The 26,620-nt window shown below is 41.6% G+C and overlaps 1 protein-coding gene across 4 annotated transcripts in view; it reads left to right on the forward strand.

Annotated features, from left to right (window-relative positions):
* Positions 1 to 4,591: 4,591 nt before the first annotated feature.
* TAMM41 (TAM41 mitochondrial translocator assembly and maintenance homolog) overlaps positions 4,592 to 26,620 on the forward strand; it is a 45,472-nt gene continuing 23,443 nt past the window's right edge. For 2 of the 4 annotated variants that reach the window (XM_008152107.3, XM_008152115.3), the window contains exons 1-4: positions 4,592 to 4,930; positions 7,949 to 8,131; positions 10,769 to 10,861; positions 18,356 to 18,506. In XM_008152107.3, the coding sequence (XP_008150329.1) occupies positions 4,796 to 4,930; positions 7,949 to 8,131; positions 10,769 to 10,861; positions 18,356 to 18,506 (562 nt within the window). In that variant the 5' untranslated portion in view covers positions 4,592 to 4,795. Of the gene's footprint in view, positions 4,931 to 7,948; positions 8,132 to 10,768; positions 10,862 to 15,875; positions 15,976 to 17,467; positions 17,479 to 18,355; positions 18,507 to 26,620 lie in introns of those variants that run through there. The other 2 variants (XM_054729675.1, XM_054729676.1) reach the window with 2 other exon arrangements.

A 26,620-nucleotide genomic window follows, 5' to 3' on the forward strand; every position in this document is an offset into this window, starting at 1 on the left:
GATAGATCCTCCCTTCCCCCAACTGATGGACGGAGTATGACGTAAACTCCACCTGCAGCCGGACATTCCTGAACACCTTATATGGACTGTACATTGAACCACCCATCAGCACCTGCCAAATACCCTAAGCCCCTGATTCCTAAGTCCCTAGGTGCCTAATCAAGTGCCCTGTATGAAACCACCAATCAGCATGTGCTGAGTGCCCTAAGCCCCGTCCCCTCCTTTCCTCCCCTCAAAAGGCGTGTTCACCCCCGGCACGCCCCCCCCCCCTCTCTCTCCCCCCCTTTTCCTCCTCTGGAAGGCGGCAGGCAGGGTGATCTCCAATAAAGCCTGTATCCTGGTATCCCAATGTCTCCGGCCCTCTGTTTCATCTTTCAGCACCCTTTTATATACTTTCCAGGTACTATTTCCTTTACTGTCCTAGCAATCTATGATCATCCTACAAACGGGGAGAAAAAGGCACAAAGTGCTTCAGTTGTCTTGCCCAAGGTCACACAGCTATGAATTCCTGGGGCCCAGATTCAAACCCAGTTGATACCTCAGAGACTAAAGATGTATTAAAGATTCTCTCAGTCTGGCCAAGTTATGACACATCAATCAACCGAGAATGGACTGATGCGACAGGACGACCCTTCTCTGAGGAGATGGAAATCAAGATCCCGCTCCTTCACCTCCATCAGTTGAACATGTGGTTAATTGTAAGAACCATAGAGCTTCAATTTTTTCCCCCTCAAACATTTTCTGTCCTTCACTTAAAACTGATTAGAAGAAAAACCCAGGCATAAAAATTATAGAGATTTTACAGCGGTTTTTTTTTTTTTAAAGAATGGAATAGGTGAACATTCTCCTGGTGAAGGCTTGCCTGACAAGGTCATTGTTAAGAAATACAAAGCCAACAGCTGGATAAATCAGAAAAATGAGGTCCCATATTCACTCAAATAAAATGGCATTTATCTGTATTTGAAAATGGCTCTCTAGCATTTTTATTTTATTGGTATGAGAGTTCCAACAGAACCCTAAAGCGATTATATAGAACACTAGGGCTTTTTAATAGCTTCTAACTTCACAAGCCACAGTAATTTAAAAAGGAGCAGATGAACTGCTAGGAGCAGGGAGATTTCTGCTGGCGAATACAAATGTGTTCTCTGCTACATTGCTTCTGCCTCTTTCTGGAGAGGAGCAAATGCACTCAGGAATGTGATGGAACTTTCCAGCTGGTGATTTTGCATTATCAGGAAGGAAAGTGTTTGTGAAAATGACTGATAATTAGGTGTGAAAGCCTGTAAGCCTGAAAAATGGAGAAACATTGCAGAATCTTTATGTATATCAAGGGCTGGACTTGGTACAATCTTTTGGAGGGGATTTTAGCAATGTGCTGACACTTTGATCCAGCAATGTACACAAAGGTCTATGTATAAGGGGATGTTCACTGTAGCACTGTTTGCACGTATGAAAATGGAAATACTCTGTATCTGTCAACATGAAAATATGTAAACAAATGATGGCATATCCATAGTTTAAAAAATTTTGCTGCTAATAAATAGAATGAGACAGATCTATATATTCTGACACAGAAAGATGTCCCTGATATGTTAAGTGAAAAAAAAAAAGCAAATTGCAAAAAATAGCATCTATCCTACAATTCCATTTAAAAATGTTTTTAATGTTTACATATTCATAGAAGAACATCTGGAGGAATATGTATCAAAGATTATCAGAGACTATCTCTGGGGGGATGGTTATACATATTTTTGTAATGTTTACATTTTTATAAGCATGGATTACTTTTGCAAAGAGAGGGGGGAAAACAAAACAAAGTTGAATTATTACCGCAAGGGAGGAAAGCAGAAAACGTAACATGGCTGGTAGAGATTTATTCATTATCTTTGGGTGAAAGGTTTCAGTGTAATCCTGCAGTAAATGCATTTCAGATTCTGGCAGCCGGGCAAGGGTGATATTTACTCAGAATGAACCAGAATGGTTTTGCTCATAGAGAGAAGCTGAGACGCACTCCGTCTCCCTCCTGCAGCACTTATTCTGGTCTCTCTTGTCCCTTCAGCTACTGCTGCTGCTGTTCAGCCTTGGCTGATGGAACAGAACCAGCTGACATCTCATTTCTTTCTCTTGCCTCAGAAGCTGCCTATTTTAGAAGTCACTAAAACAAAGTGGTAAATAGCTTGGCCTTTGGCTTTTGGGAGCCCTGGGTTAAAGTCTCCTGTGTGCATTTTAGAAATTTGCTTCTCCTTTTAGGCACTCTGTTTCTTCATCCTATATAATAAAACCCTAATATGCAAATCGACCGAACAGGGGAATGACTGGTCAGCCCCCCCCTCTTTGCCCCCCCCCCCCAGAGGAAGGCGACTGGGGGCGGCGATGGCGGGGTGGGGTGGGGATGAGCAGGGCTGGCCAGCAGGCGGCACCAGGCCACCAGCAAAGGCAGGTGCCAGTGGGGGACCCCCCCCCCCGATCGCCCCACCCACCTATTGCCCCACAGATCGGCCCTGATCACTGGACCCTACCCTATATATTAGGAACAGTCTCTTAGATTTAAAATTAAAACTGGCTAGGCTACTCTAACACTGAAAAAACAGGATGATGCAGCGATGACATGCATGGACTCCGGCTTGCACATTTTGTGGTCAGCCCTGATTCTGACACTTATAACTGTGTGACAAAGCCAATTACTTAACTTCTCTCTGCTTCAGTTTTTCCACCCATAAGATGGGGGAAATGGTATTACTGCCTCAGAAGGATCATGTTATATACTACTTTTTATAATCAGCGTAAAAAAAAACATGTAGCTGCCCATACAACAGCAAGATGCCTTTCACTTGTATGAAAAGTATGGTCACTGGTGCATGCAGCATCCCAGATTGCAAGAGGGATGTCCGACTGCCAGTTTAGGCCCAGGATCAATCCTGGGCCTAAACCAGCAGTCAAACCTTCTCTGAGGGTGCAGGCTGGGCTGAGGGACACCCCCCTCCCAGGCACGAATTTCGTGCACCGGGCCTCTAGTCTGAAAAATGATACTCTTGAAGAACCTGCTTCATGGGGCCTTTGGAATGATGGAAAAAGGTAGATATCTTGGAATAGTAAATAAATAAACAAATGTCATTTATTATTATTGTCACTGTGTCCTGTCAATTCTTCTTCCTGATATCTTCTGCCTGATAAACTCTTACTCATCCTTCAAAACCTGACTCAGATGCCATCACTGCGAAATCTCCTCCATTCTTTCCTTGCACACCCAGAACTGATTAACGCTCCCTCATCAGAGGTCCTGCAGGGTGTTGGGAACCCAACTTCATACTGTACTTTATATTCTGGGTTGGTTTGTCTGTCTCCTCCACATACCCTGAGCTCCTGCAAGGTATCTCAAATCCTCAGCACTTAATCTCAGTGCCAGGTTTAGGTTTGAATTCAAATAATCATCTTTCAAATGGAATTAATCCCATCCCAGCTTTTATCACCCCAGGCCAGGAGTCTTTAGTTCATAGTGAAACTATGGTAACAGTTTTCCCACTCCAATTCAGGCTAACATTTGAGCCCAACACTGAGGTCCCTGCTCAAAGCACTTCCAGGACATAGAATTGTAGGATGTGGACCCAGACCTAGGTTTTAGCTCCAGTTTTGCCACAAGCTGATGTGATCCTAAATACATTGCCTTTTCTCTCCGACTTAGCTTCGTCATCCCTAAAATGATGGCAATAACTGCCTCCCGCAGGACAGCAGAGGGGAGGGACTCAATGAAATATTCATGTGAAATGCATCGACATTATCCAAATCTAGCTGTTACTACTTCTTTTATTTTTGAGAGGCAGTGTACGCAGGAAAAAGAAGAGTATTTGAAAAGTCTCTGTCCTGGAAGTCAAACTACATCCTGAATGGCCCTGTGATCCTAAGCAAGTTTCTCTAGTTACACAAAGAGGTGAGCTTTCACCTGGGGTCATGTTTATTCACAGGAAACACTTAATGCACCTTTTTGTGAGATTAATGTAGCTGCCCATACAACAGCAAGATGCCTTTCACCCCAAGGCAAAGGGGCAGAGTCTCTTCTCCACCCTTAATATTCAATACAAATATGAGAGGACATAGGTGTAGTCCTTTACCATTTATGGAGCACTTTCATACCCATCATTGGACTTGAAAAGGGCTTTAATGGGAAGAAATCACAGCCACATATTAACAGTGATAGTCTCTGGATTGGACATGGTTTTAACTTTATTTGTGTTTTCCCAAACTTTGAAAATCTACACTTTTGTTGTTGGCTACAGATAATGGTTGCACAACATGATGAAGGCACTAAATGCCACTGAATTCTACGTGGTAACGTGTACACTTTTGTTATGTGAAAATTCACGTCGTCAAAAAAAATCCTCTGCCATACACACGCACGATTTTTATAGTCATTTATTAAAATGTGGTTTGAGGCGAGAGCAAAAAAGCGGTTCCATTAGCCAACAACACTGTCCCCCAGCCTGCAGTGAGCTCCTCCGGCCACCAGGGGTCTCCGCAAACCCCTGCGCCCTCACACGCGGGCGGGCGCCTTCTCTTGCGCCCTTAGAGCGCGTGTGCGTGCCGGAGGCGTGGCTGGGCTTGGCCGCTGGCCGGTGCGACCGGCACCCCTGCTGCTTGCTGGTCCCTCCTGCTCGTGTCTCCGGCTCCAGAATTCCCGCGCTCAGGCCGGTCGCCGTCTTTCATCTCCCCACCCTTAACCCCCCCTGCCGGGTGTTCGTTCCCCGCCCCGCTGCCCTCTGCCCTGCTCCGCCAAGGGCCCGTGCCCCAGCCTCGGCCCATGGCGCTGCAGGCGCTGCAGAGCTCGGGGGTGGCCTTCCGCAAGATCCTGTCTCACTTCCCCGAGGAGCTGAGCCTGGCTTTCGCCTATGGCTCTGGGGTGTACCGCCAGGCGGGGCCCAGTGCAAACCAGAAGGTGAGCCCGGCCCGGAGCCGGCCCCACGCCGGGAGTCGGCCGGTTCGCACGACTTTCCCTTTCGCCTTTCATCCCCACCCAGAGCCCTAGAGCTGCCTGTCTGCTCCGCGCACTGCCCATCTCAACCAACAGAGGACAAACTTCGTATGAAAGTGCTCCTAGTCTGAGCTGAGTTTTTATTTTATTTTATTTTATTGACTTTTTACAGAGAGGAAGGGAGAGGGATAGAGAGCTAGAAATATCGATGAGAGAGAACATTGATCAGCTGCCTCCTGCACACTCCCCTACTGGGGATGTGCCCGCAACCAAGGTACATGCCCTTGACCAGAATCGAACCTGGGACCCTTGAGTCCGCAGGCCGATGCTCTATCCACTGAGCCAAACCGGTTAGGGCTGAGCTGAGTTTTTAGGACAGGTAGCGAGTCCACTTCCGTCTAGAGCAGGAGATGCAATTAATGTGGAGGAAAAAGCTGATGCAGAGGCAAGATGGCAGAAAAGAAATATTTGCCAGGTGCTCGCTCCCTGTCCTGAACCTTGGCTGCACCTGGAGTTCCCTGAGAAGCTTAAAAAAAAACAACAACAACCCTCATGCCCGGGTTCCATCAGCGGAGATTCTGATGTAATTGAGGCGGGGGAGAAGGGGAGGCCTGGGCTTCAAGAATTTCAAAGCCTTCCCCGGTGATGCTAATGCGCAGCCAAGCTTGAGAGGGACATCTCTATAGCTGTAGGAGAAAATACAACGTGATCTTCCTGACTTCAGGAAGCTGAGGGACTGGTTGTAAGGGCCAGGACAGGTGCAGGGAAGCCAACTAAAGCAAAAGTTAGTGGGTGACCAGTGTGTTTACCCATGCTCAGGACACTTACCAAAACTAGTTAGGATTTGGCATTATTGCCCTGCGGCGTTGGCTGAGCACAACAGCAGTGAGGGTACAGGTTTTCCTTGTGACTGCAGATTTTCCTCTGAAAATAAAGTTTGCTTGTCTCCAAGGTGGAGACAAGATTCGAGACAGCAGAAGAGGGACAGGCACATATTTTTCATTTAAACAGAGTTTTCTATCTGGGCTTTAGAGCTTTTGCTGAACTAATGTAAAAGGAACAAATGTCCAAATAGAGTTGTTTTCTGTGTGTGCCGTTGTTCTGATCTGTGTTTCTGTTTGCTGTAGTTCTTAACACAGCCCAACAGTTCATTGTCATCTTCAATAAACTAAGGAAATCAAAGTGTGCGGATTTGGATACCTGGCTGTAATCTGTCTGGCCATCTATGTTGTTGCTGGGATTTGCTGTTTCCTACCTATACTAATTTTTGTTGTTGGTTTAATCCTCACTGGAGGATATGTTTATTGATTTTATAGAGAGAAGAAGGGGGAGAGAGAGAGAGAGAAACCTCAATTATTTGCCTCCTGAACACCCCAGACTGGGGATCGAACCTGTAACCTAGGTATGTGCCCTGACTTGGAATCCTGCAACCTTTTGGTGTATGGGACGATGCTCCAACCAGCTGAGCCACAGGAGCCAAGGCTATAACAGTTTTTAAGTAATACTTTTTTTTTAAACTGACAGCATATGAGAAATTACAGATTATAAGTGTATAAATTATAGGTTATTATAGACTAGTTATTTTTTTTAAAAAAATAACATAATTATACAATTTTAAAAAACATGTTAACCTGAAATCTTAAGTATCCGGTTTTTTTGTGGGTCACATTATGGGAAACCCAGAGCTGGCCTTAGCCTCCTGATTCTGTAGCCACCTCTTCATTTTTCCATGAAAATTTTCCTTTGAGCAGAGGTGGAATTCCCTCCAAGAAAAGGTCCTTCCTTTGCTTTCCCGCACTTTCATTTCCTGCAGGTTAATAGGTCTTTGCAGATTCCAACAGCTAAGTCTCTATACCCTTCATTGCCTTAGTGTCTTCTTTCCTCACCTGGAATCTTGCAGTTGGCCTCCAATGTGGTTTCCCAGCCTTTATTTTCTCCTCCCTCCAGGGAGCTCTTCTGCAGGAAAATTTCTTACTATGGCATCCAGCCTCCCTGTCTTGTCTCATCTCCCACCACTCCCCTGCCTGCCTTCTACTCCAGCCATAGCAAACTACTAGTAAATGCAGCACACAGATCATGCCCAGTTCTCATGTCCACAGAGTGTTTTCCTCCAACAGGAGACCCTTTCCCTGTGCTTTTCCTCATACTTCCACCAGGCCTGCTTTTAACCCTTGCACGTTCTTTAAGACTCAGATTATCAGTCTTGAAAAATGTAATTGTATAGGAAGTTTTCTCCTTCCTGTTGACCCAATTTTGAGTGAAATTAGTACATTTTGCATTCTTCTGTCAAATCCATTTACTGATGATTTGTGTGTTTCCTCAGTAGACTTTGACCTCTTTACTGCTACCTCGTGATCTATGAGAGCTCACTGTAGGTCCTCAGTGAGTGGTTGGCAAATGGGCAAGAGTTAAATTAACATTTCCCTTTACATAATACTGTACAGAGCTTATCCATGGGTTATTTCACCTGGAAGAAAAGTGGAGCATAGCCAGCAGCATTTATATGAAAGGCAGGGTAGAATAGTGGTTCAGCACACAGGCTGTGGAACCAGGTTATATCTGCTGCTCGCCAGCTATGTGTCCTTGGGCAAGGAACTTAGTCTGTGCCTTGTGGTTTTCTTCCAAAAACTTGGGATAGTAACAGTGCCTACCTTGTATGATTTGTTTTGAGAATAAAATGAGTTACTGTATATATATTATATATACATATATACACACATATATAATATGTATTATATATATATAATATGTAAAGTGTTTAGAAGAGTGTTGGTATGACAGTACATGTTAAATAAGCATTGTTGTTATGTGTATTGATGAAAACAAAGCTCAGATTGGTTCCAGAGACTTGCTTAAATTTCTCTTGAAAATCCCAGGTCTTTTATTAGTCATAATGGCGTAAAACTTTAGAACTGTCCACTGTTATCTGGGTGCCTTTCTAGGAATTGAAATTAAAATCATTCTCTTTTCTTCACCTCCCAGAAAGCCATGCTGGACTTTGTGTTCACAGTAGATGACCCTGTTGCATGGCATTCAAAGAACCTAAAGAAAAATCGGAGCCATTACTCTTTCCTAAAAGTTTTGGGGCCCAAGATCATCACCACTATCCAGAATAACTATGGCGCTGGAGTTTACTACAATCCATTGATCATGTGTGACAATAGGGTAAGTGACTTCGGCCTTTGTCTTCTCTTGGGTTATTATTAACCTTTGTTGTTAGAATACTAGCTAAATATGTATGTTCTTGCCCTCAGGAAATATTCAAGCTCTTGCTAGATGAAGGTGGTCAAATGTGACTGGCTTAATGACTGGCTTTATGTTTTGCCTTTGACTAAGTGGTTCTCATATTTTAATGTGCACTGAAATTTCCTAGAGTGCCTGTGAGACACAGATTGCTAGGCCCCACCCCAGAGTTTCTGATTCAGTAAGTCTGGGGTAGGGTTTGAGGCTTTACTTTTTTTTTGTAAATTGAGATATAATTGTCATATAATATTGTATTAATTTTAGGTGTACAACACGGATATATGTATATATTATGAAATGATCACCATAAGTTTAGTTAGTATTCATACCCACACATAGTTACAATTTTTTTTTCTTGTGATGAGTACTTTAAAGATTTACTCTCTTTTTTTTAAAATATATTTTATTGATTTTTTATAGAGAGGAAAGGAAAGGGATAGAGAGTTAGAAACATCGATGAGAGAGAAACATCGATTCAGCTGCCTCCTGCACACCCCCTACTGGGGATGTGCCCGCAACCAAGGTACCTGCCCTTGACTGGAATCGAACCTGGGACCCTTCAGTCCACAGGCTGATGCTCTATCCACTGAGCCAAACCGGTTAGGGCAAAAGATTTACTCGCTAACAAGCTTCCTGCTGGTCTGGAAAACACACTTGGAGAACCAATGGTTTAGTCAGTGGCCCATTAAGGACCAGAGTGGAAACTAATCTTATCTATATGGAAGGACTGACATTCTTCCAGGAAGAATCTGGAAGTGAAGAGGATATTATAGGTATTTAGGAGCATGCCAAGTAGTAGGAACCTCTTGGTGCCAGCAGGTGGGTGGCACTTGATGATGAATTGTTGGAGAGCAGGTAAGATGCCCGGATCCCGGCAGAGGGTTGTCTGGCAGCAGGAACCCTGCTGGACTGTCTTTCAGATGAAGAAGCCCAATGTCTAGGAGGGCTGCCAAGAACTAGGCAGGATTCCAACTTAAGAAGACCACCGGGTACTAAATCCAACCTCCTAGAGGTAAGCTGGGCTAAGGATGACATACGGGTCCCACCAGCTGTGCCAACTCTGCTCAGTGCTGCCGATTGCTTAGAGCAGTCATACTTTGATGTGCAGTCACCTAAAGATCTTGTTGAATGCAGATTCTGATTCAGTTTGGTCTGGAATGGAGCCTGAGATTCTGTGATTTTGTCACGCTCCCAGGTGATGCTGATGTTATTGGTCAGTGGGCCACACTTTGAAGGCCAGGAGGGTGAGTACTTGACTGGGCAGGATTTTGAAGACCTATCTGAACTCGGCAGGAAGGAGTGCTGTGATTACTGGTGATGTCTGCATAACCTTTGGGCCCTGAATTTACCTTTTTGGTTGAGGGCCAATCCTGCTCCACCTGCACTTTTCAGATGAAAAAAAAAACCACAAAGTTCATAGAGAAAATAACTTCCATAAGCTCAGGCAACGAGGCAGTGACAGGCCCCTGACTTCCAGGCCAGTGGTGTTTCTATTACCTCCCAGCTTTTGCATGCCTTCAGCAAGAAGGCTTCTCACAAGACTGTGGCTAGAGTGGAGGGAAGGTTATTCAGCACAGCCTTCCATGTGCACTTTAGTTATGCCAAGCACGTAGCTTTGTTCTTTGCCCATAATGAATATTATGCTGAGCCTATCTCTAATTAGTAGTTTCAAGCAATATTAAAAGCTCCAGTAACCAAATATTTGGGCATAATTATATGCCAAAGGGATTGTACTTTTTAATTAAAATTCTTTAGCTACTTCTTAGATATTTGTAGCCTGAGAAGGCCATTGGGATACTGAAGTTCAGCAGAATGAGGCCAGAGATATTTGTTGAAACAAATGGGGTTTTGTAACCTGGAACAACTGCATTCAGAGTTTGTGCAAATTACTGTGGCATGAGCTTGACCATAATTCCATGTTCAGCACTGATAGAGATGTATTATATTTAGATGTTGCTTTGTAATTATACAAGTGTTTAGAATAGTCCATAGTGAAAGAGAAACTTACCATGTAAAGGATGTCAGTAAAAACTTGTAATTATAAACAAAATTTCTTGTACTTTGTGGTAAAATGCACATTGGAAGCCCAGACTTAAGATTCAGGGACCTAGTTTTGTCTCTGCTGCTACTGGTGCCACCTTGGGCTGGTCATTTATCCTCTCTGAGCCTCAGGTTTCTTATTTCTCAAGGGAGAAGCATGAAATATATTATAGCTGCTCAAACTGTCTGTGCTGAAGGACCAATTTTTTATTTCCAGTTCATTGAGGACCAGTACTAGATAGCCTCTAAGAGCCATTCTGCCTTTTAACATCACAAGAGTCTGAGTTAAAATAGTGGTCATGTCATCTCATATACCTGAGGGGACAAATCAGTCTTGGAAACGTATCCTTTGCGAAAATTTTTGGTAGAGATGGGTGTTTTCACAAAGTAGGCATTTTGAGTGGCTTTGGAAATCAAGGTACTACTCTGGGCAGAAATGTATTTCTTTATATTTTGCATTTGCATAAACAACAATATGGTCCTTTGCTTCTTTTCATGTCCATTTCTTTTCTTTTCCAGCTTATCAAATATGGGGTTATTAGCACTAGTATTTTGATTGAAGATCTCCTCAACTGGAATAACTTATACATTGCTGGACGACTCCAAAAACCAGTGAGTGTTTTATTGGCTGCCACAGTTAGGGAGACCTCTCCTCTCTGAACCTGACCTTACTTTGATCTTTGATTGCAATGAGATGGAACTCCAGGAAATAGAAACAAGTTTCAGAATCCCTTTCCTCTCTAAGAATTCATTGCCAAACAATATCTAGATATTATCCACACTACTCCTGCCCTCTCTCTCTGAAGATTCTTCAATTGTCTGGATGGATCAGGCTCAAAGTTAGTCCTTTTGGGCTGGAGAGGATGGTAGAAGAAATGCCCAGTGCTTCACCTTATCTTCTCGAATGTGTCATGGGGCATTGTTTGTCCACTGATATATCCCAGCAGTGCCTGGGACAATGCCTAGCACATAGTAATCATTCAGCAAATATTTGTTGAAGAAATGAATGAACCAAGTAGTTCTGCTGAGGGGAATGGATTCTAATCCCCTTTATTATCTCCCTCAGGCCAATGGTGAGATATTGTCGTAGTGTCCTTCCTTAATTGGGGATACTGTTAGAGGAGGCTGTAGAGGGTAGTGTCTCCCTGGGCTTCAATAGAAACAGAAAATAAACGAAACAGGAAAAAAGTGGAGAGGACTTGAACTTTTGACTTGTATTTGCAAATGTCATGTTTCTCCTTTCGTGCAGATATATAGTCTATTTTCTGAGAAAAGGTCTTTTCATAGTTTGAGCACTAGGTGACATAATCACAGGTGCCAATCTCACAGCAACAAAATTTTTCTTTGTGCTGTCAGAGGGTCTCAGGCCCTAAAAGACAGTACATGGATTGTTGTTAAATGTCTCCCATAAGAGTGACTATTCTGCTTCTCCTTTTGTCAATTATGGCAAAAATTCAGAGAGAGATTTATACAATCTTGGCTTACTTGGTTGTGTCATAAAAATCTCTGTTGATATACATGGGCGGTCAAGATTCTCTGGCCTAGCATCTGGGTTTAAAATTTAAATGATGTTTGTGGAATTGTGCACCTAAAACCTATATAATTTTTAAAATCAGTGTCACACCAATAAATTCAATAAAAAGGAAAATAAATAAAAGTCCATGTATAAAAAAAAATTTAAGGGTGTAGCTCATTAAAATTTTCAGAAACTTTGATAAAGGCAATAGTTCATTGATATATCCATATGTAAAAATTTGTCAAGCTGTATCTGTTAGACTTGTATACTTGACTCTATGTAAATTTTCAGTAAAAACATTTGTAAAGTTCAGAAACAATAGGCTTACCAAAATAATTTCATATCTACGTAGATGAATTTCTCATTTCTAGTCTAGCTAACTAGTAAAGCACATAATTAGGCAAATAAATGTTGCAAATTTATAAATATTAATTTTCTTTCCAGGTTTTTTAATTTACAAAATATGTAGCTTGACAGGAAGAAAAATGAATGTGGAATGAAAAGCTTGTGTCTTATTCATTCCTGCCACTTGTTAGGTGTTTATGTGAACTTGGGCAACTTGTTTTATCTTTCTGAACCTCTAATAATTTATCTGTAGAATGGGGACAACAATATTTGCCCTGCCTACTTCAAGAAGGTGTTGAAAAGTGGAAGCAGAATAGTAATACTAGAAAAGAACCAGACATTTTAGAATTAGACACATCTGTTGGGTCGCAACTCTGATATTTTCAGCTATGTGACCCTGTACCAGTGCCTGTATCCCTCTGAGCCTTGAAACATCATCATCTATGGATAAGACTGATCACACTGACCTCAAAAGACATTTGAGAAATGCCTAGATCTAAAATTCCTGGCATTTAGTAGACACCCAGGAAAAATTTTTCATTTCCCTTTGTTCTTGCCCATCTCAGAGTTATTTTTAGATAAAATGAGATAATGAATGTGAAATTGTTATTCTCTGTACTGTGTTTTGTGCTTGGAATATTTCAATTAAAAAAAAAAAAAGGCATTAGGGCCCTACGGATGAGGCTCAGTGGTTGAGCGTCGACCTGTGAACCAGGAGGTCATAGTTTGATTCCTGGTCATAGCACATAGCCGGGTTGTGGGCTCAATCCCTGGTAGGGGGCGTGCAGGATGCAGCTAATCAATTATTCTCTCTCATCATTGATATTTCTATCTCTCTCTCCCTTTCTCTTTCTCTCTGAAATCAATAAAAAATATACATATATATTTTTATATTATTTTTTTTATATTTTTATTGATTTCAGAGAGGAAGGAGAGAGAGAGAAACATCAATGATGAGAGAGATTCATTGATTGGTTGCCTCCTGCACGCGCCCCCAACCGGGGATTGAGCCCACAACCCAGGCCTGTGCCCTTGACTGGAATCAAACCTGGGACCTTTCAGTCCGCAGCCCTTTGCTCTGTTCTCTGAGCCAAACCAGCTAGCAAATATATATATATATATATTTTTTTTAATTGACATTATTAGAAAGCTAAAAAATGCCATGAAATCTCAGAATGTAACCACTGACTGGAAATGACCTCAGATTTTTATCTAAATGTCATATATCCTGGTAATATAAAAACAAAAATTCAAGACAAATAGTAGCAGCTACATTTATATCATGCAAAATGGCATTTCTCAGCTAACTTGGAGAAGAAAATGTTATTGATAACAATGACTATACCTCAGGCTTATTAAGCTTCTAGCAAAAGAAAATCAGGATATCTTTAAAAATCATTTGAAAGTGTTGGCCATAACACATGATTAAAAAAAATCAAAAATCATAAGTGGGTGAATTAACTCTTCCACCAACTCCTGCTCTTAATTTCTAGTGGAAATCCCTGTTAACCATTCTCAAGATGACTGTCTTTAAACAAACTATTTTTACCTCTAGGTGGCAGCAAATATTAATCAAATGAACAGATCTGATGGAAAGAAAGAGTTGGTAGTATTTTAGTAAAAAGAATAGGTAAATGTCTTAGGAAAGAATTGTGAGAATATGAGTGTGAATTCTTTGTTTTTATGTGTTTTAAAAGAAGGAGTTACATTAAATTACATGTCTAAAGCTCTAAAATTATCTTCGGTATTGCAACTAGAATAGAATTTCTCAATCACTGGCAATTTAAGTGTTTGAAATATACAGGGGTTATAGGTACTCACTGTAATTTCCATTTATATTTTTAAAATATGTTTTTTATTGATTTTTTTTTTGAGAGAGAGAGAGGAAGGGAGAGTGATAGAGAGATAGAAACATCGATGAGAGAGGACCATTGTCAATCGGCTGCCTCCTGCACGGCCCCTATTGGGGATAGAGCTAGAAATTTGGGCATGTGCCCTAACTGGTAATTGAATGAGCAACCTTTTGGTTCCTGGGTCGATGCTCAACTGCTGAGCCACACTGGCCAGGTTACTTCCCATCTAATTTTGCTGTGAATTTAAACTCTAAAAAATAAATCCTATATAATAAAGAGGTAATATGCAAATTGACCATCATGCCCTCACACAAGATGGCCTCCCCCATGTGGTCACAAGATGGTCACGCCCATGTCGTCACTAGATGGCCACCCCCATGTCGTCACAAGAAGGCCGGCAAGGTAGGCCAGTTGGGGGCAAACAGGCCAGCAGGGGAGGGCAGTTGGGGGTGATTGGGCCAGCAGGGGAGGGCAGTTGGGGGCGATCAAGCTGGCAGGGGTGGGCAGTTGGGGGTGACTGGGCCTGCAGGAGAGGGCAGTTGAGGGGGGGGGCCAGGCCTGCAGGGGAGGGCAGTTAGGGATGATCAGGCCAGCAGGGAAGTGGTTAGGGGGCAATCAGGCTGGCAGGCAGAAGCGGTTAGGGCAATCAGGCAGGCAGGCAGGCAGGCGAGCAGTTGGGAGCCAGCAGTCCCGGATTGTGAGAGGGATGTCCAACTTCTGGCTTAGGTCCATTCCCCCCGAGGGGTCCCAGATTGGAGAGGGTGCAGGCTGGACTGAGAGACAACACCCCCATGCACAAATTTCGTGCATCGGGCCTCTAGTTTTATTAATAAAAAAAAAAGAAATATAAAGGAGTACCTTTCTTTAAAAAATGGACATTTCCTTCCGTGGCCAGTGTGGTTCAGTTGGTTGGACACGTCCCCGTGCACTGAATGGTTGCCAGAAGGATTCCTGGTCAGAGCCCCCTGTTGCAGGCTCTGGGCTTGATCCCTGGTGGTTGTTGTGCAGGAGGCGGCTGATCAATGATTCTCCCTCATTATTGATGTTTCTCTCTCCCTCTCTCTTCCTCTCTGAAATAAATAAATATTAAATAAAATATGCAATTCAGTGGTTTTTAGTATTTTCACAATTTTGCAATCATTATCATATTGTAGCAATTGACTTACTTTTTGTGGATAGAAAAATCCCAGAAGTATAAACGATCCCTCACTGAAGATGGAAAACCTGGCTCACTAGCCTTGGCTCTGCCCAGCTGTGAGCAAACCTTTGGGCCTCTAGCCTTTAAAATGCAAAGTTTGAGCCATTCATTTACTTATTTAAAAGACAACTAAGTTTCTTCTCTGTGTATGCCAAAGGAATTTTTTTTAAAAGCACCCCACTCTAATTTTGGAAGAGTCAGTAGTCCAACAGGTAATTAATAAGGTTTCATCCAGCTCAAATGTTCAGTGTTTCTTTTTGGTCCTCAGGCAGTAACCATTTAGAAAATTTCACCTTTCTGGCCATTTGGAATGGAAAACTTCCATGGGAAGGCTCATTTGGTTAATGGTTGGGTATTTGAACACTGGATAGGGCTGTGTTCTTTGTGACTATAACTTCACTGTTTGCAATTCAAGTACTGTCTCCATGTGACTGTATTATAGAGGAGACTACTTGTGACTTTCCCTTTTTTTCTATCATGAAAGGTGCTCACAAATCTCTCGAGTTGGGCTTTTGAAAGTCCCTTCAAGTGTTGCCCCTTCCTCTCTCCAGTAAAGATTTTCTTCTTGGCAGTAGTGCTAATGCTATCTATGCGGTTCAGATGCGGGCATTCCAGTAAGATACAAACAGCTATTCACAAATCTGAGGGCTTTCTTTTTTTCCCAGGCCTCTCTGGCAGTGTCCCAAGAGTTCACTGGCTTTTCACTCTGAACAACAAATAACAGTGCTGCTGAGACAAGTTCCTAGTTCACCTTACACTGGAGAACCAGATCAGCACAGTAGCAGAGTCTTCTGAATTGACATTTTTCCTTTGAGTAAGGATGCTTTTATTTACACTCTCTTAACCTTAAATAGCAACCAGACTGCTTTTTTATACCTAAGTAGAACAACTTTCGTAGAGAATAAGTGGTATCACGTTAAATAGAATAATTTCCTCAAACTTACTCTTTTCTTTGCAACTTTGATTTGTTAGCATCTCAAAATAGCTTCTGTTTTCATGGAGTCTCTGTAAAAGCTACCAGAAAAAGATAGGGTGAAGCATTATTGAGCAGGACCTGGTAAATGAGGAAGAAGAATAAGAATTTGGAAGTGAGGCTTTACAGAGTTTTGGAAAGAGCTCTGAATGAATCAGGGATCCTCATTTGTGTGCCACTACTTCTCATGGAGAAATCTTCTAATCCCCTGGGCCTCAGTCTCCCCAGGAGTAAGATGAGGAGGTTACCTTCCTACATCCATGATTCTATATGGGATAAAAAGTTTAGGAAAGTTATTCAAGACATAAACATAGGAGTTAGTAATAGGACCTTAACATTTGTTTTAATAATCTTTAAAGAAAAGAAATTAACCAGAGCAGATCCCTAACTGAATGCATGAGAATAATTCAAAATATTTAGAGTTGGATTTGCCAAGCATAAGGGTGTTACCCTGATTTTGCCATCAACTCATTATGCAACCTTGGGCAAGTCCTGCTGCTGGGCTGCTCCTTGGCTTTACTTTTCTGCAGAGGATTGCAATAATATTCAACTCACCCAAGTGCCGAAAGGCTTAATTAAGGGACATTAAGTCCTTGTAATTACAAGGGAGGAGGTAATATTGAATAGAGTGGCTTACCTAGCATATAAGAGGTTTTTATGTTATTAATATTCCCTTAGAAAAAAATAGCAAAAGATAGAAGTTAGGTTTTTAAGCCTGATTTGTAAAATAGTTACGTTTTATGATACTGCTTTTTATGATTAATTTTTAAAAATATACTATACTTTGAGATATACATCAGTCTCTTTCCTTGCTGTCTAATAAAATTTTAATTTGGAGTTTCTTATATGTATGTGTCTTTTATGACCATCTTCATTTTGTCAGAAATTATCTCTATTCAACAAATAAAAGGCAACTTAAGCCCCGTTTTCTAGAATAGGAGGAAAGTTTGCTGCCAGCACACATTTGAGATATGTGGACTTCTAGACCCTTTCCTTATTTGAAAATCAGTCAGAAGGAGCATGATGGTTTTTAAAAAATTGTGGCAGGAGTATAAATTGGTACAACTACTCCAAAGAGCAATTTGGCAATCCTACTTTTAAGTATATACCTTAGAGCAGTGGTTCTCAAAATGTGGTTCCTGGACCAGCAGTACCAACATTACCTGGGAACTTATTAGAAATATACATTTTTAGGCCTCCTCCAGGCCGACTGAATGAGAAGCTCTGGTGGACGGGCCTAATATGTTTTAAAGAGCCCTTTAAGTGATTCTGATGCTTGCTAACCGTGAGAACCTCTTGCAGTATGCACCAAGAAACACTTAAGGAAGCTCGCTTCAGCTAAGGGTTCGTATGTAATATCTCATTTAATCTTCCCAACAACCTTATGCGCATGATTCTGTTATTAACCCCGTTTTAAGGAATTACACCCATAGTCACAGAGCTAGTAAGAGATAGAACTGAGACTTGAACACATTCTCTTAACTTCAGTGCAGTCTTTAAAACCTAGATTCTCAGAATAGACTAGAGCAATTTATATTTTCATGAATTTGGGGAAAGTCAAAGATAGTAGCTTTTGCTATGTATTCAGAAGAAAATTTTATTTTATTAATCAAGGCATTCACTAGTACATTAGGCCGTTTACATTTATTATCTCACTCGATCTTTGTAACAATTCTTTGATGCATGTCTATAATCACCATTTTATAAATGAGAAGTTAAGTAATTTGCCCACAGCTAATAAATACCTGGACTTGAGGCCTTACCTATACTCAAAACGCATGCTCTTTTTATAGTAGCCTTTTTTTTTTCTTTTTCCTTAGTCAAAATCAGTTTGAAATAGAGCATGAACTACTCAGGTTATGTATGGGTAACAGAAGAGTTGAGTTCTAAATAAAGAAGTAAAATTTTGCCTTTGTCTACCATAAAATTACTAGTAAGTGAAGAACAATGAGATTATAAAAGTTAAATTTTCCAAAGGACATTTATTTCATTTCTACTGACTTCTGTTTTCAAAACCCATTTAAGAGAAATATTTATTTTGGGTGGCACAAAACAAGAGATTCGGGGATTGCTTATTAGAATAATAATTATTTTGTGTCAACTGGCCTAATATTCCAAGATCTTCAGGGCTAAGTTTGGGACAGTTCCATTGCATGTGTAATCCTTTATCTTGAGCAATACTCTTCTGGAATTTTTCTTCTGAATGTTCTGCTTTTTTCAGGTGAAAATCATAGCAATGAATGAGAATGTCGCTCTTAGGGCAGCCCTAGATAAAAATCTGAAGAGTGCTGTGACTGCTGCTTTCCTCATGCTTCCTGAAAGCTTTTCTGAAGAAGACCTCTTTATAATGATTGCTGGACTCTCCTATTCAGGTTAGTAGGTTTGGTGTCCATATTTTCTACAAGAAGATTTGTTTGAAGACTGTACAAACATCACTCCTCATTCTACACTGGAGCTGCAGCAACCTTAGTTCTGAATCCCTTTACTTCCTGTGTAAAAATCCAGTGATTTGCCTCCTTACCTCCACAGTCTCTTCCTTTCCACATCTGTACATAAATTACCCCGGGGTAATCTTTTTGTTGTTATTGTTAATTTTTATTTTGTAACAATTGCAAACTTACAGAAAAATTTCAATAATAGTACAGAAATCCCAAATACCTTCTCCCCGGATTTACCAATTTTCACATTTCACTACATTTGTTTTATTATCCTCTCTGTTTCAGTGGGTTTCAAACTTTAGTGTGCAATCCTCTGGAGGGCTTGTTAAAATAGACTATTGGGCCCACTCCCGACAGCTGATTTTAGTAGGTCTGGGGTGGGGCCCAAGAATTTGTATTTCTAGCAAGTCCCTGGGTAATGCTCCTTCAGGGGTCCCTCTTTGAGAACCACTGCTCTCGCTGCACATGTAAATACAATGTATTATGTGTTGTTGTTTTTAGTTATTTAAGAGTATGTTACATATCATGTTTCCTTTAGGCTAAGTCTTCAAAATGTGTTTCCAAAGTACAAGGACATTCTCTTATATAACCACAGTACAGGTTTCTTTCTCCTCCCCCCTCCTCCCCCCCCATTGCTTTCAGAGAGGAAGGGAGAGGGAGAGAGAGAGAAACATCAATGATGAGAGAGAATCATTAATCGGCTGCCTCCTGCATGCCCCCTACTGGGGATTGAGCCTGCAACCTGGGCATGTGCCCTTGACTGGAATTGAACCCGGGACACTTTAGTCCGCAGACAACGCGCTATCCACTGAGCCAAACCAGCCAGGGCGAAAACCACTATCTTAAGTAAACATCCTCTTTTCCAACTTTTAAGGATGAGTCAAAAAACTCCCCTCAAAATATTGCAAAAGCAGTTTGTTCATTTTCTGAATCCCTGTACAGATGAGATTTCATGGAGATGTAATGCTGAGAGAGACCTTAACGGTCTTGTTCTTCAGTGCTTTCCCAAAATGTGTCTAGGTGGGGGGAGGGGCAGAGTGTGGGACTGGGTACCTGGATGAATGGACTTCCATGCAACTTGTGGGAAAAGGGGTCACTTTGTTATCATAATTTCCTCGCCTTGCTCTGTGTGAGAAAGATGGACCAGAAGCCTTTCATTGACTTTGTGGAAGAAAATGCAGAACCGCTCTCTACTTTGCCCACACCACAACCACTCTTCCATTTTTTTTCCAGCGTCATCAACATCAGCATAGTGTTAGGCAGCTTCTAGGAGTTTTCTATAAATTCTGAACATTTACTAAAGAAGTTAACATAACTGCTTTCCCCTATTAGCAGACTTAAAATTAGCATTCAGGCTGCTATCAATCTTTAGCTGATTTTTGCTTTGCTTCCTGGAAGAATCATTTTACACTCCTGGTTTCTCCTGTGCTGTGAGGCATATCCAAGTTGTTCAGTACTTTCTGACTCATAATAGTATCATCCTCTGTTTTGTTTCTTCTATAATATTTATCTGCTGAATAGTAGCACTGTACCAGACACAGAGAGGTAGGTCCGTAGGTGGGTAGATAGATAACTTATTCCACTACTGAATCTTCACACAGTAGCCCCATTTGTTACACAAATATTTATCCTTCCATGTGCCACACACAGTGCTAGGCATATACTCTAGTGTGCATGACATGAGTGAAATTTTTCACGGAGTTTATGTTCTTTTAGGGAGAGACAAGCAATAAGGTAATTTCAGGTAGTGGTTAAATTGTACGCCATCAGTGTCTGTAGACACAAGCAGCGGACCTTCCCCACACACCACGTGAGTCTATAAAAAAAAAAAATGTCTTCCCTAAGTGGCAGCCCTGACCAGCTTTAAAATCATTTTTCGTGAGAATTTTCAGCTTAAAATATTCAAGAACACCCGAATTGTGAATAATATGTTATTTTTATAATATTCATTGCAAATTGATTTTTTAAATTCAAAATATCTTGGCGTGTGGGGATGGTTTCCATTTTGGATGCGTGGCAGTTAACTGGTTAAATGTGATGAAGAAAATAGATCAGGTTGAGGGTAGGGCTGTCTTCACAATGGACAACCATGGAGGCCCTTTGACTGGTGGTGTGATGTCTAAGCTGAGATCTAAATAGTGATAAAGAGCAGCCCTGAGCAGTTGGGAGAAAGGCAATCAGAGAAAGAGTTGCTTCCCAAGAGCCAGGTTTCAAATCTTGGTGTGTCTGACTCCACTGTCTCAGCCTCTGGTCACTCCCATTTCTCATCCTACATTACTCATTTTAGTGCAAAACTTAGGACACCTAACTTGGCACATCCTCTCCAGAAGGAACTGGTTACAACTCTGCAATTCCTAGCTTAATGAATGAGACATTTCCCAAGAAGTCTTCTATAAGCCAGTTGTTTAGAACTGGGAACATAGGTTCCCATTGAAACAACATTATATGTGATGGTTGTTCCTAAACCAGGACACAGTATAATTAATGGTTACCTAGTCTATAATATGCTGGAGTTAGACTAGAATAGTGAGGATAGGGAAGGATCTAAGCCCTGTAGGTGGTTATCTTTCATACTTTGAGACTTGCCCCAGGCGATGTGTTGAAAGGCAAGCTTTTCCTCCTGCCTTTCCTCGGCTTCTGGTAACCCAGTATCCTTGAACAGATCAGATTCTATCCCTTTGGCAAACCACCCAAACCTCCCGAGCCCTCAGAATATTCCAAACTTTAAATTATCTACCAATCTCATTTTATTTACAACGTTGACATTTATTTTTCACCTGTTTCTAGTTGAGAGATAGTATGTTGTCCTTGTGAAGTTCACCATTTCTCCCTGGAGCGGGTGGAGGAGTGGGGGTTAGGGGGAACAGAAAAAAACAGTGTTTCTCCATGTTATTGGACAAGTTTCTGCCAGTAATTACTGGCAGAGGCAAGATCTATCAGTATTACTAGTTGTAATAATAGCCCTTACATTTAACTTAGTACTTAAGGATCACTTTGACTGCCCTGGGGTCAGTATTTATGGCATTACTGTTGTAAATGATGGTGAGAAAGGAGTAGGTGGAAGATGAGAGTCTGCAAAATTGGGGAGGAGAAAGCTCTCTAATCCTCCAGTTATTCTTAGAAGTCAGCATTTAAGTGAATAGAAAAGAAAAAACAAATAAACTTTAAAGTTCACCTTGAACTTTTTTATGTAAATACAAACTATTAAAATGACTAATTTTAGGTAATGATCCTGGTTTAACATTTATCAAGTGAATCAGCACTTCATAATTTTTGCTCTAAGGAACTTCACATTAAGTCATAGTGAGTCAGTGGTAGACTTACCAAATAACACACGTGAAAAAGGAAAGGGGGTAAAAAAAAAAAAAAAAAGGAAAGGGGGTGTATAAAAGAACATGACTTGTTTAGGGAAGAAGGATTTTGATGTAACCAAAATCCAAGGCTTATGACAAGAGTAAATAGCATTTATTATTTTGTGTCAGGAATGTCTCTCAGTACTTTGGAGCTAATAACTATTTTAATCTTTACAACAATCCTTTGATTTGGAAGCTGTACTGTTGATACATTTTATAGAAAATTGAAGCCCAGATCTGCCCACAGTCAGTTGTTTGGTAAGTTAGTAGGTGTTGGAGCTGAAATTTTAGCCCATACTCTTAACCATTTAACTTCACTGCTTCTCTGGTATTTTGGAGAAGAGGTTAGACCCAGGCCACGTTGGGCAGGGCATTGAATGCAAAGTGAAAAAATGAAAAGGGAACTGACAAGCTGTGCACAACTAGGACCCATACAAGTTTTCAGGCATTGCAAGGTAGTCTGAGATGTGTTGTTAAAAACAACAAATTTTGATTAAGGTGAGGAGAAACCAAGATGGCGGCATAAGGTAAACACCTAACTGTTGCCTACCACAACAATTTTGAAACTACAACTGGAAAACAGAGCGCACACCCTCCAGAACCACCGGAAAGCTGGCAGAGTGGAAAACATACAACTAGAGAAAAAAAGAGAGGGGGACGCTGAGCCTCAGGAGCTGTGGAGGTGCGGAGATCCGTGAGTGCGGAAAGGGCGGGCGGCTGAATACATGGCAGGCTTGCTCGCAGCGCGCGGAGAGGGAGGGCAGCAGACACTGCGTGGCTAGCTTTCTCTTTTGGGAGAAAAACAAAGCCTCCCGACTGCACTGAAATCCAGCTGTGGTCGGGGAGAAACTGGTCTGTTTGGCAGCGGACGAGGCTCGAAAGCTGCCTTCTCTCAGAGGCGCGCAGCCATTGATTAGGGCACGGAGGAACCGGCCCTCTTAGGGCGGCGCGGACGGAAACCAAGTTTGTCTGCACCATTCTGAGACTCTGCCCCATCCAAGCTGAGCACAGCCCTCCCAGTGACTGGATTTCTCGTTCGGGAGAAAAACGAAACCTCCGGTCTGCGCTGAAATCCAGCCCCAGCTGGGGAGAAACTAGTCTGTTGGGCAGCAGGAGAGGCTCGATAGCTGCCTTCTCTCAGAGGCACGCAGCCATTAATTCGGGCTCGGAGAAACCGCCCCTCTTAGGGCAGAGCAGACGGGAAACCAAAGCTTGTCTGCGCCACCCTGAGACTCCGCCCCATCCAAGCTGAGCACAAAAGCTCTCCCAGCGGAGACACTGCTGATCCTCACAGCCAACTGGCTTGGAGATCAATTCCCGCCAGTGATACCAACAATCCCAACCACTCTGAACTCCAGTTTCTGGGGACACACGGGGGACCCAGACGCCTACGGGACTCTCGGCCATCGGTCGGAGAGTGAGAGTGACTTTTCTGTTGGTGTGGACGACACCAGATTTCAACCACTCTCATAAAGGACACATTCAAGAGGCAGACTCAGTGAGCACCAAAGCCCTACTGTGTCTCCAGCACAACAATTCTTCCGTTATAGACACAGCAGGTCCTCACAACCAATTGGACCGGAGGTCAATTCCTCCCAGTGTACCAACAGCAATCAGGGCTTTTAACTACACCAAGACTTTCCACTCAGCCCACAAAGGGGAGTACCAAGAGTGACCACCTAAGGTGATTGGGGAAGCTGAGCTACCGGCCCCTATAGGTCACTGACCACACAAAGCCACTCCCATCAACACAGGGAGGCAGCCAAAATGTGGAGACATCAAAGTATGTCACAAGTAGGAGAGATAGATGAAAGCAAACTAATGGACGACACAGTGTTCAGAACCATATTTATAAGGTTACTCAAGAATCTTCTAAAAACCGCTGAGAAACTTGAAGAGACCTTCAAGGACCTAAATGAGAATACCAAAAAAATGGAAAAGGACCAGTCAGAAATTATGCATACACTGTCTGAAATAAAGAATATACAGAGTAGACCACCGCACCCAAAGAGTCAAACCAAAGATCTGGAATATGAGGAAGAAAAAAACACCCAACCAGAGAGGCGGAAAGAAAGAAGAATCCAAAAGTGTAAGGATAGCATAAGAAGCCTCCGGGATGGCTTTAAGCGTACCAATATCCGAATTTTGGGGGTGCCAGAAGAAGAGAGAGAGCAAGATACTGAAAACCTATTTGAAGAAATAATGACAGAAAACTTCCCCCACCTGGTGAAAGAAATAGACTTACAAGTTCAGAAAGCGCACAGAACCCCAAACAAGAGGAATCCAAAGAGGACCACACCAAGACACATCATAATTAAAATGCCAAGGGCAAAAGACAAAGAGAGAATCTTACAAGCAGCAAGAGAAAAACAGTTAGTTACCTACAAGGGAGCACCCATACGACTGTCAGTTGATTTCTCAACAGAAACTATGCAGGCCAGACGGGAATGGCAAGAAATATTCAAAGTGATGAATAGCAAGAACCTACAACCAAGACTACTCTACCCAGCCAAGTTATCATTCAGAATTGAAGGGCAGATAAAGAGCTTCACAGATAAGAAAAAGCTAAAGGAGTTCATCACCACCAAACCAGTATTATATGAAATGCTGAAAGGTATTCTTTAAAAAGAGGAAGAAGAAGAAAAAAGTAAAGATAAAAATTATGAACAACAAATACATATCTATCAACAAGTGATTCTAAAAATCAAGTGAATTCAACATCTGAGGAACAGAATAAACTGGTGAACATAATAGAATCAGAGGCATAGAATGGGAGTGGATCGATAATTCTCAGGGGGAAAGGGGTGTCTGTGTGGGGGGTATGGGAAGAGACTGGACAAAAATCATACACCTATGGATAAGGACAACGGGGGGGAGGGAACCGGGTGATGGGGAGATATGGGGGAAAAAAAGGAGAAACAGTTGTAATAATCTGAACAATAAAAATTTATTTAAAAAAACAACAACAACAACAACAACAAATCTTGCCAGCACTGTGCAGGAGGGAGAAAAACTAAAGACAGGGAAAAGTTTGTTCATTCAGCAAATAATTACAAGAGGCTCCTATACCACGCACTCTTTTAAGCTCTGGAGATTAAAGAAGTAAATAAGGCAGGCACAATCCCTGCCCTCGTGGGGTGTTCATTCTAGATGAAAAGTCAGACAGTAAACAATGGCAGCACTAGAATAAGGGAAGAAGGCCTCTCTAGGAGGTGACATTTGAACTTCACCTTCCCTTTCCACATGAGGTCAGGTAGATTCATTTGGCCCTTCATGGTCCTTAGGAATAAAAACACCTTAAAAAGAAGAGAAGAGAAAAGAAAAACATCTTTAAGCACTCTTGTGAAAGAGAGAGAATGGATTTCTTTCCATGCCAAATTGTCTGAACACAGGCTCAGTTATTTCTAGGAATAAGACAAAGCAGTGAAGAAGTTTAGTTGCCAGTTGAGTGATTCTTGGAAAAAAAAATTAGAAATGGGTGCCAGCACTCTAAAGTGTGAGTAAACATCCCCATTTCTGGATCCTGGTAAAAGTCAGTAAAGAAACTTTTTTCTTGGAGTGAGAGCTATTAAGATTTATTCCATGATAATCACACTCTCTGAAACCTTGCAAGCAGTGTCATTTGATGACTTGCATATTGGGGTTTGGAAGCATATTTCTCTATGCTTGTCAAGCTTGAGCTTTTGCTGAAGCCTCAGTTGGAACTCTCTGCATTCATCACTTGCTAATTTCTGAGAATGCAGTACTCCTGAAGGGGGGTATTAATTGTCAGTAATACCTAACTTTTATGGATTATTTACATTTGTCAGGTATTGTTATTTTTTAAATTTTATTTTTCAATTACAGGCAACATTTAATATTATTTTATAATAATAAAAACATAGTATGCTAATTAGGCCAGACAGCTGAACAACCTTCCGGACATCCTTCTGGACAACCTTCCGGATGAAGCAGGGGCTGCGAGAGCTGAGCCCCTTGCACGAATTTCGTGCATCGGGCCTCTAGTTATTTTATATTAGTTTCAGGTGTACAGCATAGTGTTAAACAATTATATAATTCACAAAGCGATCCCCCTTGATAATTCTAGTGCCCACCTGTCAGGTGTTGTTCTAAGTGTTTTACATGTATTAACTCATTTAATCCTTGAAATTTACACTTGGGGATATTGAAGCCCAAATAAGTTAAGTAGCTTATCCTGAGCGTGTAGCTTGTAAAGGCTAAGCTAGGATTTGAACACAGGCTGTCTTGTTCTAGGAGTGTCTTACTCCTGGGACACTCTTCCTCCAGGGAGCCATGTGGCTCGCCCTCCACTCCCTGTCATCTTTTTCTGCTTATGTTTTCTTCATAGCACTTTCCACCACCTGAAATAGTACTATTTACTTTTATTTGTTTGTAGATTTGTTTGTCTTTGGCCTGTTTTCTACCACTGACTAGAGAGGGCAGAAATTTTTGTCTTGTTTTGCTTACTTGTTTTGCTATTCCAGTGCTTATCAGGTGCTAGTAAATAGTGAATGAATGAATGAATGAATGAATGTGATTTTGGTTACTTCCTGAACTGGTATCATAAACCTGTTTTCTCCTCATCCCTTCCACACCTATCCATATTGTGTTCTGTAAACTGTGTAAAAGGAAAAGTGATTCAAATTTATATAACTAAGTACATAAGCTATTCATTCTTATCTCATTCTCTTCCAC

The sequence above is a fragment of the Eptesicus fuscus genome, chromosome 18 (genome assembly GCF_027574615.1).
Source record: "Eptesicus fuscus isolate TK198812 chromosome 18, DD_ASM_mEF_20220401, whole genome shotgun sequence".
NCBI classification, from domain to species: Eukaryota; Metazoa; Chordata; class Mammalia; order Chiroptera; family Vespertilionidae; genus Eptesicus; species Eptesicus fuscus.